The 19,788-nt window shown below is 41.7% G+C and overlaps 1 protein-coding gene across 1 annotated transcript in view; it reads right to left on the bottom strand.

The window, feature by feature from the left end:
• LOC143290470 (low-density lipoprotein receptor-related protein 6-like) overlaps nucleotides 1-19,788 on the bottom strand; it is a 44,689-nt gene that overhangs the window by 18,082 nt on the left and 6,819 nt on the right. The window contains exons 2-18 of the mRNA XM_076599953.1: nucleotides 15,083-15,264; nucleotides 13,436-13,592; nucleotides 12,591-12,769; nucleotides 11,523-11,598; nucleotides 10,287-10,455; nucleotides 9,110-9,237; nucleotides 8,250-8,409; nucleotides 7,884-8,014; nucleotides 6,962-7,072; nucleotides 5,814-5,995; nucleotides 5,084-5,240; nucleotides 4,191-4,369; nucleotides 3,352-3,427; nucleotides 2,116-2,284; nucleotides 1,839-1,966; nucleotides 985-1,144; nucleotides 618-748 (exon numbers count right to left, since the gene is read on the bottom strand). Coding sequence (XP_076456068.1) covers nucleotides 618-748; nucleotides 985-1,144; nucleotides 1,839-1,966; nucleotides 2,116-2,284; nucleotides 3,352-3,427; nucleotides 4,191-4,369; nucleotides 5,084-5,240; nucleotides 5,814-5,995; nucleotides 6,962-7,072; nucleotides 7,884-8,014; nucleotides 8,250-8,409; nucleotides 9,110-9,237; nucleotides 10,287-10,455; nucleotides 11,523-11,598; nucleotides 12,591-12,769; nucleotides 13,436-13,592; nucleotides 15,083-15,264 — 2,475 coding nt within the window. The remainder of the gene's footprint in view (nucleotides 1-617; nucleotides 749-984; nucleotides 1,145-1,838; nucleotides 1,967-2,115; nucleotides 2,285-3,351; nucleotides 3,428-4,190; nucleotides 4,370-5,083; nucleotides 5,241-5,813; nucleotides 5,996-6,961; nucleotides 7,073-7,883; nucleotides 8,015-8,249; nucleotides 8,410-9,109; nucleotides 9,238-10,286; nucleotides 10,456-11,522; nucleotides 11,599-12,590; nucleotides 12,770-13,435; nucleotides 13,593-15,082; nucleotides 15,265-19,788) is intronic.

The raw sequence follows: 19,788 nt of genomic DNA, 5'->3' as shown, positions 1-19,788 counted from the left end.
TCACCCTTTCGAGTCAGCCTTAGACATTTGCTGGATTGTCATTTTTCTTCATCTACATTGAGAACTCCTCTAAGTTATCAGTGGTGTCTCTACATCCACTCTATGCACTGAAACGAAAGGTTCATTGTCATTGTCGACATATTTGTCCAGTCTATTGCAGACGAAACTGCATTCATGACACGTGATTCTCTTCCAAAGTGAGAATTCAAATGCTTCCCATCTCCTACTTTGAATAGACAGATTTATCTTATCAAAACTTTTTTTAAATCTTTTTGTAACATGGACTTTGCAAAACAGTTTATTGACAATGGAAGAATTATTCAATAAACCGCATTTGTTGAAACACATAATGAATTGCCTGAAGTTGTAAAATCTCAGAATATATGCGCACTTCTGCACACACATCTTTCTCTAATGACTAATAGATAAATTGATATAAACCAATAGATTAAAAGTGAGCGAATATGAAATGAAAAAAATGTAAAAGGCAAGTCTAGAGACACAGATTCAAAAATAGCCACACAGACCATTTCCAGCTAGAGAAACAGAACACAAAAGGACAGATATTTACAATCACACAGACTAGCGGACAGGCAGACTAACACCCCACAACTTACTGTTGTTTGAATACAGCTGTGGATCAACAAGATGGATATCATTGAGACGTCTTCCACTCGTGATTCCATAGACAGTGGCATTGGAGGTGTCGATGTCAAGACGAACAATCATGCTTGTGGCTGTTGGAAGTCTTTCATGATGACAGAAATAGATAATATTATACATCAATGAATCCTCTATGAGAAACTTATCATTTTGTAGAAGAATCATAGTGTGCACTTGTGAATGTTGTCAAGGTAAAGGTTAATTGGCTTTTTAAACTGCTTTTGAATTGTAGCCATGGCAGATGCAAAATACAATGTTCAATTTCGGAATAGAAAGGTAGTTTGGCTTCTATAGCCGTAATCGCTGTTCACCGTCACTTACCCTGAATACCAGTCAGTGATGTAAAGGAAGTTGTGGAGAAGTGCCACACCAAAGAAACGGTGGGAACTGCTCAAGATCAGCAGATGGTTTCGGTTTCCTCCCTCCATGTCGCACCATTCTACCCGGTCCGTTCCAGCATCCACCCAGTATAAACGATTATCTGGAACCCCCATAGGTAAATGACAGAGATGTGGATGTTCATGGTGAGGTGTGTTGTGGCTATATTGTGTGTGGGGCTGGCCAGTCATGCAGGTGTTTCACGTGCAGCACAGTCAATCTTGCTGTTTGTGATACACAGAGGCAAACCAATGCTCCTCCCATCAGTCAGCTGACAGATAAACATAATGTGCAGGAAACCAAAGCCAGCACCGTGTCTGTCTTCTCCTTAGTTACATGTATGTTCAGCAGCTATTCCTTGAAATTGTGTGCTCTTCTAACTTTCACACCAGTTCACTGCACGTGTTTGTTCAACATTTATCTTACCCCACTGTAGCATCCTTATCAAAATAATCAAAATATTCAAAGATGTTTAAATTGGCTTCAATTCTAGTAACAGTCTTGCTTCTTTAAATATATCTGCTGTACTGGAATATGATTTCTGTATGTTTCATGTTTGATTTCCAATGTGTGTTTTCTACGTCCCACCACGTATTGAACAATCACTATACATTTTACTCTCTCTCTCTCTCTTTGTGTGTTTCTATGTGCCTGTGTCTGTATCTGTGTGTGTGCATGTGTGTTGTGAATCGTGTGCTGTAAATAATCTGATAATTCAATCGTACGAGAATAGGCCTACACGCATTTTGCCCAGAACCCAGTTTGCAAAACGATCAACACATTGACAGGACAATTACTGGGAACATCCAGGGCCAAGGCGTTGGGTAAGTAGAGTCCAGTGTTGACCAGGGTCCTTCTGTCACTGGCGTCATAGTTGGCTCTCTCTATCTTGGGGGCCGCTCCCCAGTCCGTCCAGAACATCACTCTGCACACACAGAGAGAGAGAGAGAGAGAGAGGGGGGGACTGAATAAACAAATAAAGTATCTATACACATCCAAGATGTTTCACGACCTGATTAAAAAAACATACCTTAAAAACACTATTTTTGGTACTAAACGGTGGAAGACACCCACCCGTCTGCAGTGTGAAGCACAATGGCTCGGGGCTGGTCCAGATTAGTGTTGATGATGGTCCTGTGAGCAAACGTAGACATGGTCAGCATGGCGATCAAGTCCCTCCCTGTGTCTGTGTAGAAGATCAGTCTGGACAGGGGATCCACAGCCAGACCATCCACAGTGGAACCTGAAGAGAAGGTGAGCAGGAAACAACTTGATGACAGAAACAATCCACGCTACAGATGTTCGTCAAAAGAACAGAATCAATGACTGCTTTCTTTTTTTTCTGAGAAAGCAGCAGTCCACCTTATCATTTGAAACATAACTGCCGATTTTCATGTAAAATCAACCTTTTCATCTTATCTTTCAGTGACAATACAGACCTACACTGACGAGGCAAAATTGATGAGGAGAAATGCATGCCACGTATCGTAACAGTAGTAAATGATGTTTCACAACAATGACAAGAGATAACGTATTCTCAAATAGCAGTGTTTAGTTTAACTTAAAACCCATCTCTTTTCAAGGTATTCCCCACCCCTGTTAAACTTTCCCGAATATAAACTTAATCATCTACTATATCTTTGACACAAATCTGTAAGTTACTAACATTTTCCTTGCATGTATTTTGGGAGGGAAACAAACTGCGCATTTCAATATTTCAACACAGGCTTTTTTCAAGTGTATTTTCATTGTACACATTGCCCCCCCTGTACAAGAGTGCTTCGACCTATCTATGGAATGTCCTACACGTGCATGATATAATGCTCCAGGAGAAGTGATGTATCACGTACCGAACGATTCTGACATTTCCACGTGTACTCCCCCCCACCCCCTTCCCTCATCACCACTTCTTCAGTACCTGTCAGTTTCTCATTTTGCATCAAAAATGATTACAAATCGTTGACATCCTCAGATAATATATACATGGTTAAAAAGGGTTTCGTAATGGATTGAACAGACCTTTTTCTACCACATGGAGTCATCAGTGGAGTATGCGAGATACACTGGAGAATGGAATGGGAGGCCAGCTTTGGGAATGTCCTTTTGTGTGTCTCAGTAGATAAAACAACAAATTCTGAATATACAACTAAAAAGGGGCATTATTCTTTTACCGGAATGCCATGAGTTTAATCATGAAAGCATTTGGGAGGAGTTACATCTGTCATTTTAAAAAAAATGCTTCGATATCTGACAATGATTTTTTCAGTTGATTTTTAAAATTTCAAGTTGTCCTTCAGAATGAATACTCACCACTGCCAGTGTTCAGTACTGTGTGCATGCCACTGCCGTTGAGAGCTGATCCTCGGATGCCTTTGAGCAGACCCACCTGGTTAGAACACACTTGCTTTTAGTGCAGTGCAGTGAAGTGCAATGCTGTGCAGAGCAACATAATGCTTTGCAGCACAACACAGTACAGCACACAACAGAACAGGACAGGGCAGAACAAAATGTATGAGGAGTTATCAATACAGTGGCAATCTTTTTGTACTGACAGACAATTAACAGAAACTGTGCAACATAAAAAATGAGGATACATGTTTAGATAACAATATCATTTAATGAAATGCACTGAATCGAATTCATATATACCTATGTTCCTTTGAATTCTCTAAAACACACTGTGGAGATTTTATACAAAAAGCAGGAGAAAACCTTTGCACAAAAAGAAATAAAAGTGCATCATCCGCTGTTCATGAAGTTAATATTGACACTCAAAGCAAACAATTAAACGAAATCAACATACAAATATGTGAATCATTATGTACTTTAACGCAGTGAGTCGCATCACATGACCTTTTGTTACACGACAATGAAGCATAACACTTTACACAGAGTTGTTTTTTTTAAACGATATGAGTACTTGTATAGCACCTATCCTCGGTATGAGACCAAACGCTTTACAAACAAGGAGTCATTTGCACAACAGTATGGCCACCTGGGTATTGCCGATTGACAGCTGCCATTTGGGCGCTCGTCATTCGTTTCCCATGTCATTCAATAACGAATCGTTCTTTACAAAGTGGTTATGATTGTGACTGACATTCATTATGACTCTGACAATTCTCTAGTGCAGGCAGGCAGCAGCTCACCTCTGTCCAGTAGATGGTCTGTTCCACAGGGTCATAATCCACCGCTATGGGCCGATACAAGGTACCGTTCATGGGAACAATGATGTTGGAGCGGGTCTCTACATCCATTCGGTGAATGCTGCCTCCCACACTTGATGCAACGTTGCTGGCCAGGAGGAAGAAGGGGGCCTGGAGGTTGGCTGTGGGAACAGACTTTGCTCTGTGAAATGTCTGTGGTGGGTTGGTGTTTTCTCCCTTTCTTAGCAGTGAATGTCGTTATTGTCAGTTCCTTTTTGCTGCTGTGCTTATTGTTGTTGTTCTTCTTCTTGTGCTACTCGACAGTATTTTCTCCTCCTCCACTTATTTTCTCCCCCTAACGTGACCTTGAGTGGTGGTCTGAACACTAGTGAATTGGATAAGACAATAAACTCAGGTCCCGTGTGCAGCATGCACTCAGCACATATAAAAGATCCCACAGTGACAAAATGGTTTGTCCCTGGCAAAATTCTGCAGAAAAAATCCACTTTGGTAGGAAAACAATTTGCAGGCACCAAAAAGTATCCCAAAAATGTGGGTAGTGCTCTCACTGTTGCAACGGCACTCTCTCTGGGAGAGCAGCCTGAATTTCACACAGAGAAGTCTGTTGTGACAAAAAAGTAATACAATACAATACAATGCAGAACCATTACCACAACTACTACTACCACCACCATCACATCTACTACTACTACTACGACTACCACAACCACTTCTACTACTACTACTACCACTGCTACTACAAGAGCAAAAAGAGAGACAGAAGGACATAGAAGATAGAGAGAAACAAAGAGACAGGGATAGAGGAAAAGAGACAAACAAAGAGAGAAACAGGCTGCAGAACAAAAACAGAATCCCATAAGGAGGATCGTATCTACCTGAAGTAAATGTTGCCTTGAAGCCACTCCTGGTGACAGAGCCATCTGAGAAAAACCTGATCCACATCTGATTGCCAAAAGTCCTTCTTGGAGCCGGAAGTGTCGAGTTGCAGTAGCGACCAATGAATGGGGACGTTTCATCGTCTCCGTCCCGAATCTACACACACACACACTCACTTGTTTGGATAGGTATACATCTGAAAAGCAAACAGAGGACAAAACTGCAGCCATATCACGCATAACTGGCTCTCTACATCAGATATAATTCAAATGGCCCCATGGCTGTTTTAGAGGGGTTGTATGCTGTCATTCAAGGAGATAATGTACAAGATTATGAATTTCGCAAGACTATAATATACCATTTTTATCTTCAAATAAAGAAAGCATACCGTCAATGACAACTTTAGAATGAGTGTCATTTACACAGAAGTCATAGTGATGGTCAGAAAGAAGATAGACAAGAGTCATAAGCAAACTTCATTATCAAGTCAAACTAAAATCAAGACTTTGGTTCGCTTTCTTTTCAGTATTGATTATTGATACATCCATTCCTATTGCAATGATGATCATGTTGATGCTGATAACAGTGATAATGAAGAAGAAGATGATGATGATCTGGAAGAGGAACGATAAATTACTGAACGGTGACAAGGATGATGATAATAAACGCAGATGAAAAATTTTCCAAATACAAGTGCTGGACATAAAGTACAAGAGACTTACGAATTACCTCTACAAAATCATATCTGCAATCTCTATAAGCTTCCAGGTCGAAGTCTGTGAAGGTTAAGGTGACCTGGTAGCCAACAGGTGCTGTGATGATATAGGTACAGTTGTGGTAGTTTGAGTAGTTGGCAGGGAAATTGGGCGACTGGACTGTGCCCTGAAGGTCTGTGGTGTTCCATCCACATACTGATGATAAAACACAATGGATCAATACGTCATGCAGGGATCATCTACTATACAATTTGTCAGTCTTGCAATGTATCAACAAGTCACCCAAAATATGTAATGTGCGTCCTTGAGTGAAAGAACCGTATAGGACATCCGAACCTTGATCCCAAAATTACCTTTTGGCAGGAACAAACATGGTTGTGGTATTCTCCTTTACACACACACACACACACACACACACACACACACACGAACTCTCTCTCTCTCTCTCTCTCTCTCTCTCTCTCTCACACACACACACACACACACACACATACACACATGCATGCATGCATGCATGCACGCGAGCATGAACACATAATTATGCACACATGCTCACATGCACTATATTTCTCACACATACACTACGCATACACACACACACACAGACACACAGCTACAGACTCACAGACCCACAGAAAAACACAGACTAACACAGATAAACAGACAAATAAACACAGCCACATATGCACACACACGCACACACACACATACACATGCACGCACGCATGCATGCACGCACACACACACACACACACACACACACACACACACACGTCTCTGCCACACTCTCTATGTCTATGTCTCAGTCTATGTCTCAGTCTTTCTCTCTTGATATTCTCTCTCTTCTTCTTCTTCCCTCTCTCTCTCTCTCTCCCTCTCTGTGTATTTATCCAGTCATCAATCATCTTGCAACACATGAAATATGGTTGTATGTACTTCCAACACCCATCTACTTTGCTTTCCTCCAAGTAAGCTGTGCAGTTACTCTGAGAACATCTCACTCACAATTGCCTCCAGCCATTCGGCGTCACACAGCAGGCAGACATGCCCCATGGTCATCACTTTGTCTTCTGATTGCTAGGTTCGATTTTGACTATTTAAAAATTTCCTCGACTGGACTCTGTACTAACTAACCAACAGACTAACAACTGGAAATCTTACCGTCCACGTCACAAGTCTCTCCATCAGGGCATATACACTTGCTGCTGTTGCTTGGTAACGGAATGCAAATGGCGTCACAGCCTCCATTGTCATTTCCGCATCCGTTCACACCTGGACGACGCCATTAGGTTAAAGATCGAGCTCTCTCTCTCTCTCTCTCTCTCTCTCTCTCTCTCACACACACACACACACACACACATACACACACACACATGTGCCTTTTCATGAAAATGTATGCATTATGACACTTCACATGCTCTTTCAACTATCTAACCTGCACTGAATCCGTTTCAATCCCAAAGTATATCACCCTTTCGAGTCAGCCTTAGACATTTGCTGGATTGTCATTTTTCTTCATCTACATTGAGAACTCCTCTAAGTTATCAGTGGTGTCTCTACATCCACTCTATGCACTGAAAGGAAAGGTTCATTGTCATTGTCGACATATTTGTCCAGTCTATTGCAGACGAAACTGCATTCATGACACGTGATTCTCTTCCAAAGTGAGAATTCAAATGCTTCCCATCTCCTACTTTGAATAGACAGATTTAACTTATCAAAACTTTTTTTTAATCTGTTTGTAACATGGACTTTGCAAAACAGTTTATTGACAATGGAAGAATTATTCAATAAACTGCATTTGTTGAAACACATAATGAATTGCCTGAAGTTGTAAAATCTCAGAATATATGCGCACGTCTGCACACACATCTTTCTCTAATGACTAATAGATAAACTGATATAAACCAATAGATTAAAAGTGAGCAAATATGAAATGAAAAAATGTAAAAGGCAAGTCTGGAGACACAGATTCAAAAATAGCCACATAGACCATTTCCAGCTAGAGAAACAGAACACAAAAAGACAGATATTTACAATCACACAGACTAGCGGACAGGCAGACAAACACCCCACAACTTACTGTTGTTTGAATACAGCTGTGGATCAACAAGATGGATATCATTGAGACGTCTTCCACTCGTGATTCCATAGACAGTGGCATTGGAGGTGTCGATGTCAAGACGAACAATCATGCTTGTGGCTGTCGGAAGTCTTTCATGGTGACAGAAATAGATAACATTATACATCAATGTCTCCTCTATGAGAAACTTATCATTTTGTAGAAGAATCATAGTGTGCACTTGTGAATGTTGTCAAGGTAAAGTTTATTGGCTTTTTACACTACCTTTGAATTGTAGCCATGGCAGATGCACAATACAATGTTCGATTTCGGAATAGATAGGTAGTTTGGCTTCTATAGCCGTAATCGCTGTTTACCGTCACTTACCCTGAATACCAGTCAGTGATGTAGAGGAAGTTGTGGTGAAGTGCCACACCAAAGAAATGGTGGGAACTGCTCAAGATCAGCAGATGGTTTCGGTTTCCTCCCTCCATGTCGCACCATTCTACCCGGTCCGTTCCAGCATCCACCCAGTATAAACGATTATCTGGAACCCCACAGGTAAATGACAGAGATGTGGATGTTCATGGTGAAGTGTGTTGTGGCTATATTGTGTGTGGGGCTGGCCAGTCATGCAGGTGTTTCACGTGCAGCACAGTCAATCTTGCTGTTTGTGATACACAGACGCAAACCAATGCTCCTCCCATCAGTCAGCTGACAGATAAACATAATGTGCAGGAAACCAAAGCCAGCAACCGTGTCTGTCTTCTCTTTAGTTACATATATGTTCAGCAGCTATTCCTTGAAATTGTGTGCTCTTCTCACTTTCACACCAGTTCACTGCACGTGTTTGTTCAACATTTATCTTACCCCACTGAAGCATCCTTTCTTATCAAAATAATCAAAATATTCAAAGATGTTTAAACTGGCTTCAATTCTAGTAACAGTCTTGCTTCTTTAAATATATCTGCTGTACTGGAATATGATTTCTGTGTGTTTCATGTTTGATTTCCAATGTGTGTTTTCTACGTCCCACCACGTATTGAACAATCACTGTACATTTTACTCCCTCTCTCTCTCTCTTTGTGTGTTTCTATGTGCCTGTGTCTGTGTCTGTATGTGTGCATGTGTGTTGTGAATCGTGTGTTGTAAATAATCTGATAATTCAATCGTACGAGAATAGGCCTACACGCATTTTGCCCAGAACCCAGTTTGCAAAACGATCAACACATTGACAGGACAATTACTGGGAACATCCAGGGCCAAGGCGTTGGGGAAGTAGAGTCCAGTGTTGACCAGGGTCCTTCTGTCACTGGCGTCATAGTTGGCTCTCTCTATCTTGGGGGCCGCTCCCCAGTCCGTCCAGAACATCACTCTGCACACACACACACAGAGAGAGAGAGAGAGAGAGAGAGAGGGACTGAATAAACAAATAAAGTTTCTTTTTTTTTTCTTTCTTTTTTTTTTTTGCTGCCCCATCATCTGCGCCGTTTCAGTGGCATTACTCCCACGCCGCTCATTTAGATGCCCTCATACACGGCCACACCCGGGTTCGTCCGTCACAGTTCCAGCGTCGGCAGTCCACAGGGAACCATCGATGTTAGGTCGCCTGGAGGCCACACACCAGAGGAGACCCTGCACTGCTGCTGAGTCACTTCGGTGGTGTTCAGTGGTGCCTGTTCTGTTTTAACGTACTTAGGACACCACCTACTAAGCCCCCTACTAACGACAATAATGGCTTAGTCGGGGAGCCAGACTCAGTGAGCGTCTCTGCCAGAGTGGAGACCGCCACCACGTCCCTCAAACAACAGCCCCCAATGAATCTGCCGACACTGACGACATTGACAGGACTCACCCCAAGCACGGAAGTGGAGGGGTATTGAAACTGAGGTCACCATGAGAGCAGGGCATGAAAGGCCACAGACTTTGAGACTATTTTGTTTATAGTGATGACGATGAAGGAGGAGGATGACGATGATGATGACGATGTTGCTATGGAGGTCCATTCTGGTTTGGGACTGCGTGACAAGGCTGTACTCTACGCTTCCTGTCATAATGATATCCCGGCGTTAACCAGGCCCGAGAGATACAGACACTTGCAGTGTTGCTCAGGTAATTAGAGCAACACACCCAAAGACGCATCCTTAAAGTGGATGACACTCGACTGTGTGGTCCCAGTCTCCCCATTTAAGCCCACAGCACACTCAACTCTGGGTAGGAGCCGGCCACGGGCCGAAAACCCCACCTCCGCTGGGATTCGAACCCGCGTCCTCCCAGCCGTCAGTCCGCGACGCTAACCACTTCGCCACGGCGGCTGGTAACAAATAAAGTATCTATACATATCCAAGATGTTTCACGACCTGATTAAAAAAAAACATACCTCAAAAACACTATTTTTGGTACTAAACGGTGGAAGACACCCACCCGTCTGCAGTGTGAAGCACAATGGCTCGGGGCTGGTCCAGATCAGTGTTGATGATGGTCCTGTGAGCAAACGTAGACATGGTCAGCATGGCGATCAAGTCCCTCCCTGTGTCTGTGTAGAAGATCAGTCTGGACAGGGGATCCACAGCCAGACCATCCACAGTGGAACCTGAAGAGAAGGTGAGCAGGAAAGAACTTAATGACAGAAACAATCCACGCTACAGGTGTTCGTCAAAAGAACAGAATCAATGACTGCTTTCTTTTTTTTCTGAGAAAGCAGCAATCCACCTTATCATTTGAAACATAACGGCCGATTTTCATGTAAAATCAACCTTTTCATCTTATCTTTCAGTGACAATACAGACCTACACTGACGAGGCAAAATTGATGAGGAGAAATGCATGCCACGTATCGTGACAGTAGTAAATGATGTTTCACAACAATGACAAGAGATAACGTATTCTCAAACAGCAGTGTTTAGTTTAACTTAAAACCCATCTCTTTTCAAGGTATTCCCCACCCCTGTTAAACTTTCCCGAATATAAACTTAATCATTTACTATATCTTTGACACAAATCTGTAAGTTACTAACATTTTCCTTGCATGTATTTTGGGAGGGAAACAAACTGCGCATTTCAATATTTCAACACAGGCTTTTTTCAAGTGTATTTTCATTGTACACATTGCCCCCCTTGTACAAGAGTGCTTCGACCTATCTATGGAATGTCCTTCACGTGCACGATATAATGCTCCAGGAGAAGTGATGTATCACGTACCGAACGATTCTGACATTTCCACGTGTACTCCCCCCCACCCCCTTCCCTCATCACCACTTCTTCAGTACCTGTCAGTTTCTCATTTTGCATCAAAAATGATTACAAATCGTTGACATCCTCAGATAATATATACATGGTTAAAAAGGGTTTCGTAATGGATTGAACAGACCTTTTTCTACCACATGGAGTCATCAGTGGAGTATGCGAGATACGCTGGAGAATGGAATGGGAGGCCAGCTTTGGGAATGTCCTTTTGTGTGTCTCAGTAGATAAAACAACAAATTCTGAATATACAACTAAAAAGGGGCATTATTCTTTTACCGGAATGCCATGAGTTTAATCATGAAAGCATTTGGGAGGAGTTACATCTGTGATTTAAAAGAAAATGCTTCGATATCTGATAATGATTTTTTCAGTTGATTTTTAAAATTTCAAGTTGTCCTTCAGAATGAATACTCACCACTGCCAGTGTTCAGTACTGTGTGCATGCCACTGCCGTTGAGAGCTGATCCTCGGATGCCTTTGAGCAGACCCACCTGGTTAGAACACACTTGGTTTTAGTGCAGTGCAGTGAAGTGCAATGCTGTGCAGAGCAACATAATGCTGTGCAGCACAACACAGTACAGCACACAACAGAACAGGACAGGGCAGAACAAAATGTATGAGGAGTTATCAATACAGTGGCAATCTTTTTGTACTGACAGACAATTAACAGAAACTGTGCAACATAAAAAATGAGGATACATGTTTAGATAACAATATCATTTAATGAAATGCACTGAATCGAATTCATATATACCTATGTTCCTTTGAATTCTCTAAAACACACTGTGGAGATTTTATACAAAAAGCAGGAGAAAACCTTTGCACAAAAAGAAATAAAAGTGCATCATCCGCTGTTCATGAAGTTAACTCACTCAGTACGGCCAGTCCTCTCTTCTCCTCTACACAGACCCCTCGGATGTCCAGTGGGTGTCTGGATGACCCAACCTTTAGATTCCGTCGTCAGAATTGTGGTATTCTTTGTAAACATTCACCTCTTCAGTATAAGAGCCTTCCTCTTGCAATATTTTGATGATGGTAATTGGGGTGAAACGCTGTTAACGTCGTCTCTTTCGCCGTTCGTATGGAGAGAGTTAATATTGACACTCAAAGCAAACAATTAAACGAAATCAACATACAAATATGTGAATCATTATGTACTTTAACGCAGTGAGTCGCATCACATGACCTTTTGTTACACGACAATGAAGCATAACACTTTACACAGAGTTGTTTTTTTTTAAACGATATGAGTACTTGTATAGCACCTATCCTCGGTATGAGACCAAACGCTTTACAAACAAGGAGTCATTTGCACAACAGTATGGCCACCTGGGTATTGCCGATTGACAGCTGCCATTTGGGCGCTCGTCATTCGTTTCCCATGTCATTCAATAACGAATCGTTCTTTACAAAGTGGTTATGATTGTGACTGACATTCATTATGACTCTGACAATTCTCTAGTGCAGGCAGGCAGCAGCTCACCTCTGTCCAGTAGATGGTCTGTTCCACAGGGTCATAATCCACCGCTATGGGCCGATACAAGGTGCCAGTCATGGGAACAACGATGTTGGAGCGGGTCTCCACATCCATTCGGTGAATGCTGCCTCCCACACTTGATGCAACGTTGCTGGCCAGGAGGAAGAAGGGGGCCTGGAGGTTGGCTGTGGGAAAAGACTTTGCTCTGTGAAATGTCTGTGGTGGGTTGGTGTTTTCTCCCTTTCTTAGCATTGAATGTCATTATTATCAGTTCCAACTTTCTGCTGTGCTTACTGTTGGTGCTGTTCAGATTCAGTTCTTCTTCTACAACTCGCCAGAATTTTCTCCCCCTCCACTAGACTTTGACTGGTGGTCTGAACACTAGTCAATCGGTTAAGACGATAAACCGAGGTCCCGTGTGCAGCATGCACTCAGCACATATAAAAGAACCCACGGTGACAAAATGATTTGTCCCTTGCAAAGTTCTGCAGAAAAAATCCACTTTGATTGGAAAACGAATACGTTTGCAGGCAGCAGAAAGTACCCAAAAAATGTGGGTGGTGCTTCTAGTGTAGCAACACACTCTCCCTAGGGAGATCAGCGTGAATTTCACACAGAGAAATCTGTTGTGACAAAAACATTAATAGAATACAATACAATGCAAAACCATTACTATTACTACTACTACCACAATCACTTCTACTACTACTACTACTACTACTATAAGGTGACAGACGGGGACAGAGAGACATAAAAGATAGAGAAACAAGGGGCGGGGACATAGGAGACAAACAAAGAGAGAAACAGGCTGCAGAACAAAAACAGAATCCCATAAGGAGGATCGTATCTACCTGAAGTAAATGTTGCCTTGAAGCCACTCCTGGTGACAGAGCCATCAGAGAAAAACCTGATCCACATCTGATTGCCAAAAGTCCTTCTTGGAGCCGGAAGTGTCGAGTTGCAGTAACGACCAATGAATGGGGACGTTTCATCGTCTCCGTCCCGAATCTACACACACACACACACACACACACACACACACACACACACACACACACACACACACACAAACAAACAAACAAACAACACACACTTGTTTGGATAGATTCATATCTGAAAAGCAGACAGAGGACAGAATTGCAGCCATATCACGTATAACTGGCTCTCTACCTCAGATATAATTCAAATGGCCCGCATTTAGAAGGATTGTAGAGGGGTAAGTGTTATATACTTGTTGATGTCATTATATATAAGTATATATTAGAGAAGGGATTACAAAACTGTACGGCTTAAGTGAAGACAGCAATGCGGAAAATAGCAAATCCACAATGAGTCGTTTTGACAGAGGTCATGATGATATTCATAAAGACGACACATTTGATAAAAAAAAAGAAAAAAGAAAAAAAAAGAAAGAAAAAAAGTGCAGACGCAGTCATAAAGTGGAAACAAGATACTGATTTTTCTTCTCTTTTTTTTTACAGGCCTATCGATCAATGGTGATGATGATTGTTGTTGTTGCTGTTGTCGTTGATGATGATGATGATGGTGTTGGTGACCATTGGTTTCTTCTTCTTAAGTGTTCCCAAGCCATGTTCAGACGGTCAGTCCAGAGTAGGTTACGAAGTCCGCAGTCCGCCTGGAGCTCTGTCGCCGTTCCCGACAACTGTCCTGGAGCGCTGCGGGACTTGGGCAGATCTGGCGCCTCAGCTCTTTGTGTAGTTAGAGCAGTCTTGCAGGGCATGGGCTGGAGTTTGAGGAACGGTGTCACACGGACACTGGTCTGTGTGGGAAATTTTTAATTTGTAGAGATGGGAGAGGAGCTGGCAGTGGCCTGTGCGCAGTCTGAGGTAATGATGACTTGCTGAGCTCGACCCAGCTGATGGATGCTGTCCTCCTCTGCTCCCAGATGTAGCCGCTCTCGACAGCTGTTTCTGAAGTGGCAGCGCAGAATGGTTTTTGACTCCCCAAAGCTACGGGGGAGGGCAGACTGAGTGAGCCTCCTCTCCTGCTTTGGAAAGTTTGTCTGCCTTTTCATTTCCTGCAATGCCGCTGAGAGGGGATCCAATGTTGGGCCGTTTTGGTTCTGGCACTTTGGGCTTGCATTTCAGACTGGATGTCCCACAAGGTTTTGTCCCTTACTCTGATCTGGAGGCTTTGTAGGACAGCTCGTTAGTCGGTGAGGAAGACTGTGTGGTCTGACAAACTGTCTCTGGTGATCGGTAGTGATGATCATGATGGTGGTTGTGGTGGTGGTGGTGGTAACGGGGAGGACGTTAACGAAAGCAAGGTAACGATGACAAATGCAGAAGAGTACTTCCGCAAAAAAGCAGCTCGAAATTATAAAAAAAAGGGGGGCGGGGGGGAGAAAAACATGTACAAGAAACTCACCTCTTTTCGATATTACTCAAACGTATACATCAACACTCTAAGAAAATGTCTTCGATTACCAGTATGTAGCGACGGGACATTACACAAAATTCCTCCTCCTCCAAACTCACCTCTACAAAGTCAAGGACGCAACTCCCATGAGGTTGGAGGTCGAAGTCTGTGAAGGTCAGGGTGATCTGGTAGCCAGCAGGTGCTGTGATGATGTACACACAGTCCTGGCTGATGGAATAGTTGGCAGGGAAATTAGGAGACTGGACCGTGCCCTGAATGGCTGTGGTGTTCCATCCACAAGCTGAAAACAAAAACAAAAAAAAACAGCAAGAAGCAAGGCCTTCAAGACTCACTTGTGATTTGTACTTAATCTAACAAAGGAATTATGCGAGACAAAAAAAAAAAAAAAAAAAGAAGAAAGGAGAAGCATGTCAAGCAGCCTTGTTAAACGTCACTAATATCTGACGTACACAGTATGACGTGTTTTTTGGTGGTATGTGTGTGTGTGTGTTTCAGGACCTAATTCTAGATTACGTTGCATTGTGTACGATCTGCAATTTCCCGAAAAAATGCCACCCAGGAGAATGTACATTATGAAAGGTCTTCACGCTGAGTGTAAAAAACAAAAGCCTTTCTGTGTACTGAGTAATAATTTCAAAATATAATGTTTTAGATGAGAAAGGTCAGTTTAAAAACAAATTAATGCTCATGCTTTAAAACAAGGTTAATCTCCCCCTCAACTAGCTTCCTCAAAGAGATTTATTCATCAATGTGACTTTTAGGCTAAACGAAAGAAGTCCCTATTAGAACAAGAAAAATGAGAAAAGTCACTGCTGTTGATCACTGTTAGGTATATCAATCAAAGTGTCACGTTTTATTAATAGAAATAAAAGATGTAACAGTAAATTTATTGTACAATTAACCTGGTTCTTTTCTTTTCTTTTCTTCTTCTCCCCCCCCCCCCCCCCCCCCCCCCCCCCCCTCCCTATCCTAAAGCGCATTGTCATGAACAAGAGTACGAGTAGAGAGAAGAGAATTTTTCCTATTTTTATGCTGATTTTAGTGATGAGTGACAAAATATTTCCAGAGAAAATGGGTTCAATGTTGACGTTCAAAAATTATTATTTGAGCATCTTCTTTTCTTCTTTTAGCAGAATAAATCGACAGCGGCAATCGAAGCCAAAACGCGGTTTAAATCATGCTATTTTGTATATCTCGGGCATTTAAAATTTTCTTTCAAGTTCGAGGTAAAGGAGACGTTCCATTTGCCTCAAAAACACTGCAATATATGTCCGTTTTTATAGATCTGCAGAGATCCGTGATTGACAAACTTTGTCTTTCCACTCACTGAGAAACTACCGACACCTTCCATTCAATTTCTTTTTTCTGTTCCTTCTAGTTAATTCAGTGTCCACTTTAAAACTTTCAAACACAGTAAACACGTCAATGATTATTTAAAAAATTCTTTTAATTCGGCAGTAAAGGAGAAGTTGCCATCGCGTCAGGCTTTGCAACATATTTTGTTAAGATCTGCACTGACCAGTGCCGTGTAGACAAGGCAGTGAAACGGTCGATTCAAATTTTCTTTTCTGTTCATTCTAGTTTATTCAATGTCCACTTTAGAATATTCATATGCAGAGAAACACGTCAATAATGTAGTTAGTGTCACTGTATGTGTCCTGTCCAGAATGTGTGATTCTTTGCTTTCCATTGCAAACAAGAAAAACGAAGTCATAGCGTATTGTCACCAGACAATCGGGAAGCTGCAAAGGGGTAACAGCGGTTTTCGGAATCCGGACCGAACATCAACGAAATACACTGTTAATGATTCGGAAATACGCCTAAATTCCGTAGTCTTACAACCTATTATTGGTATGACTGTATACATTTTTTTCGTACTATGTTTATGCAAAATTTGGTATTGGCAGACAAAGTATATCCAGAGAAAATGACAATGTTAGAGTTTACCACTGACAGACAGACACACACACACACACACACACACACACACACACACATACAACCGAACACCGGGTAATAACATTAGACTCACTTTAGTTACACAAGTGAGTCAAAAACAAGAGAGGCAAGGCCTTCAAGACTCACTTGTGATATGTTGATATGCACTAAACCGAACAAACGAATTATGGAGAGAGAAAAAAAAAAGAAGCAGCCAGTCTGTCAAGAAGCCTTGTTAAACGTCACTAATCTTTGACGTGCATAGTATGACGTTCTTTTTCCACGACCTAACTCTAAAACTCACTGCAAAAGACAGTTCTACAGGGAACGCTAGAGGGTGGTAGGTGAAGAGGGAGGCAAGCCAAATGCTGGATGGACAACATCAAGGAATGGACCAATATGGATAGCGCTACGCTGATACGACAGGCAGAAGATAGAACCGGATGGCGTCGTCTGACTACGGAATCGTCCCTCATGTCTCCTCTACGCCCATCCCGGGCAGGAGAATGAATGGAATGGAAATGGAACTCTAAATCACGTCACATTGTGTACGATCTGTAATTTCCCGAAAAAAAACACAACTCGGGAGAATGTACATTATGAACGGTCTTCATATTGAGTGTAAAACTCAAAAGACTTTCTATGTACTGAATTATAATTTCAAATTGAAAGGTCAGTTTTAAAACAAATTAATGCCCATGCTTCAAAACAAGATTAATCTCCCTTCCAATTTGTTGCCTCAAAGAGAATTATTCAGTAATGTAACTTTTAGACTAAACAAAAAAGTCCCAATTTGAACAAAAAATGATAAAAATAACTGCTGTTATCACTGCTTCAGTATATCAAGTCAATGTGTCAAGTTTTATGAATAGAAATAAAAAATGTAACAGTAAATTTATTGTACAAATAATTTGGCTTCTCTTTTTAATTTTTATACCCATTCTAGACGTGAATTGTCATGAAAAACAGTATGAGTGGAAAGAAGATAAATTTTTCTATTTTTTGCGCCGATTTTAGTGTTAAATGACGAAGTGTTTCTATAGAAAGTATCATATCAAAGTACAAGTTTACCGCACACACACAGACAACTGAAACCAGGTTATAACAGATTCACTTTGATTACACAAGCGAGTGAAAAACTCAGACTGTCAATCGTCCAGACTGGAATCACCCAGATTCGTCATCTCCATCATCATCCCCGAAAACGGAGTATGGCTGTTTGCATGGTGGGGGTGAAAATGGTCACACACGTAAAAGCCTGCTCGTGTACATATGAGTGAACGTGGGATTTGCAGACCGCGGACGAAGAAGATCTTCATCACTACCACCATCATCATCATAATCAACAACGTCAATCGACCAGACTAGAATCACCCATGTTCATCTTCGACACCACCACTGCCATCATCGTTATCATCACCATAAAGCCTGTATTGATTAGACAATCAAAATGTGCTTGATCAATCAGAACGGTAATGAGTGTGTGATGACACGTGTCCTTATCAATGTGTTGTTATTCTTATTTTCATTTTGTAAACAAAGGTAAACACAACCGTTCGCGGGTAAGCGTTCATGCACGTGCGTGCGCGCGCGCACACACCACCATCACACAACACACACACGTTTTGTAGGAAATTCCATAATTTCAAGGATTAACAAAACAATTAACTTCAACAGATTTGCTCTCCATCGCTCGCTGTCTCATCTCTGATTCTCCGTCTCTGTCTGTCTCTTTCTCTTTTCTGTTTCTCTCTGTCTGTCTGTCTCTCTTTTCTGCTTCTCTCTGTCTGTCTCTCTCTCCTCTCCTCTCCCTTTCTCTCTCTCTCTCTCTGTCTTCATGTCTATCTGTCTATCTCGCCTCCCTTTCTCTGTCTTCATGTCTATCTATCTGTCTATCTCGCCTCTCTTTCTCTTTACAGACTGTCAATGCTTATTCATCCACTGATGAACATGTTGATAAACAACTGGCAATTTACTTATATAAAAAGCCATAAGAATTAGAAACACTGTGCAGCTGAGTGAGGTATTCTTTGTCTATATGATTTTTAAAAAAACAAATACTAATTGTAGCTGATGATTGCTTTTCGCATTTTTCTGTTGTTGTTTTTTTTTTATTTACATCAATTTATCATGTCTATAATTATCATATTTGAAATGTTTGTTTACACTACCCCTTCATGAAGGGTCATGGCCTGTATTGAATAAAACATCCGTATCCGTATCCGTATCCCCTCTTCTCTTTCTCTCTCTCCTGTCTTCATGTCTGTCTGTATGTTTATATGCACGTCTCTTTTATATCTAAACAACTTGCCTTTCAGGCACAGCTTTAATTAAATCAGTTCTGTTCAGAGATCGAATGCTCTCCTAAAATCAACGTACATTGTTTATGAATAAATTTTCAATTCTTGGTGTGATATCACGTGGAGTGATGGCCTAGAGGTAACGCGTCCGCCTTGGAAGCGAGAGAATCTCGGCGCACTGGTTCGAATCACGGCTCAGCCGCCGATATTTTCTCCCTCTCCACTAGACCTTGAGTGGTGGTCTGGACGCTAGTCATTCGGATGAGACGATAAACCGAGGTCCCGTGTGCAGCATGCACTTAGCGCACGTAAAAGAACCCACGGCAACAAAAGGGTTGTTCCTGGCAAAATTCTGTAGAAAAATCCACTTCGATAGGAAAAACAAATAAAACTGCACGCAGGAAAAAAATACAAAAAAATGGGTGGCGCTGTAGTGTAGCGACGCGCTCTTCCTGGGGAGAGCAGCCCGAATTTCACACAGAGAAATCTGTTGTGATAAAAAAGAAATACAACTACAACTACAACTTGTTGTTGTTCTTGTTGTTCTTGTTGTTGTTCTTCTCTCT

This window comes from Babylonia areolata, chromosome 15, assembly GCF_041734735.1.
Source record: "Babylonia areolata isolate BAREFJ2019XMU chromosome 15, ASM4173473v1, whole genome shotgun sequence".
In the NCBI taxonomy this organism is placed as follows: domain Eukaryota; kingdom Metazoa; phylum Mollusca; class Gastropoda; order Neogastropoda; family Buccinidae; genus Babylonia; species Babylonia areolata.
Note: the sequence above shows the minus strand (reverse complement) of the source record. Positions and strands in the feature narration are given on the sequence as shown.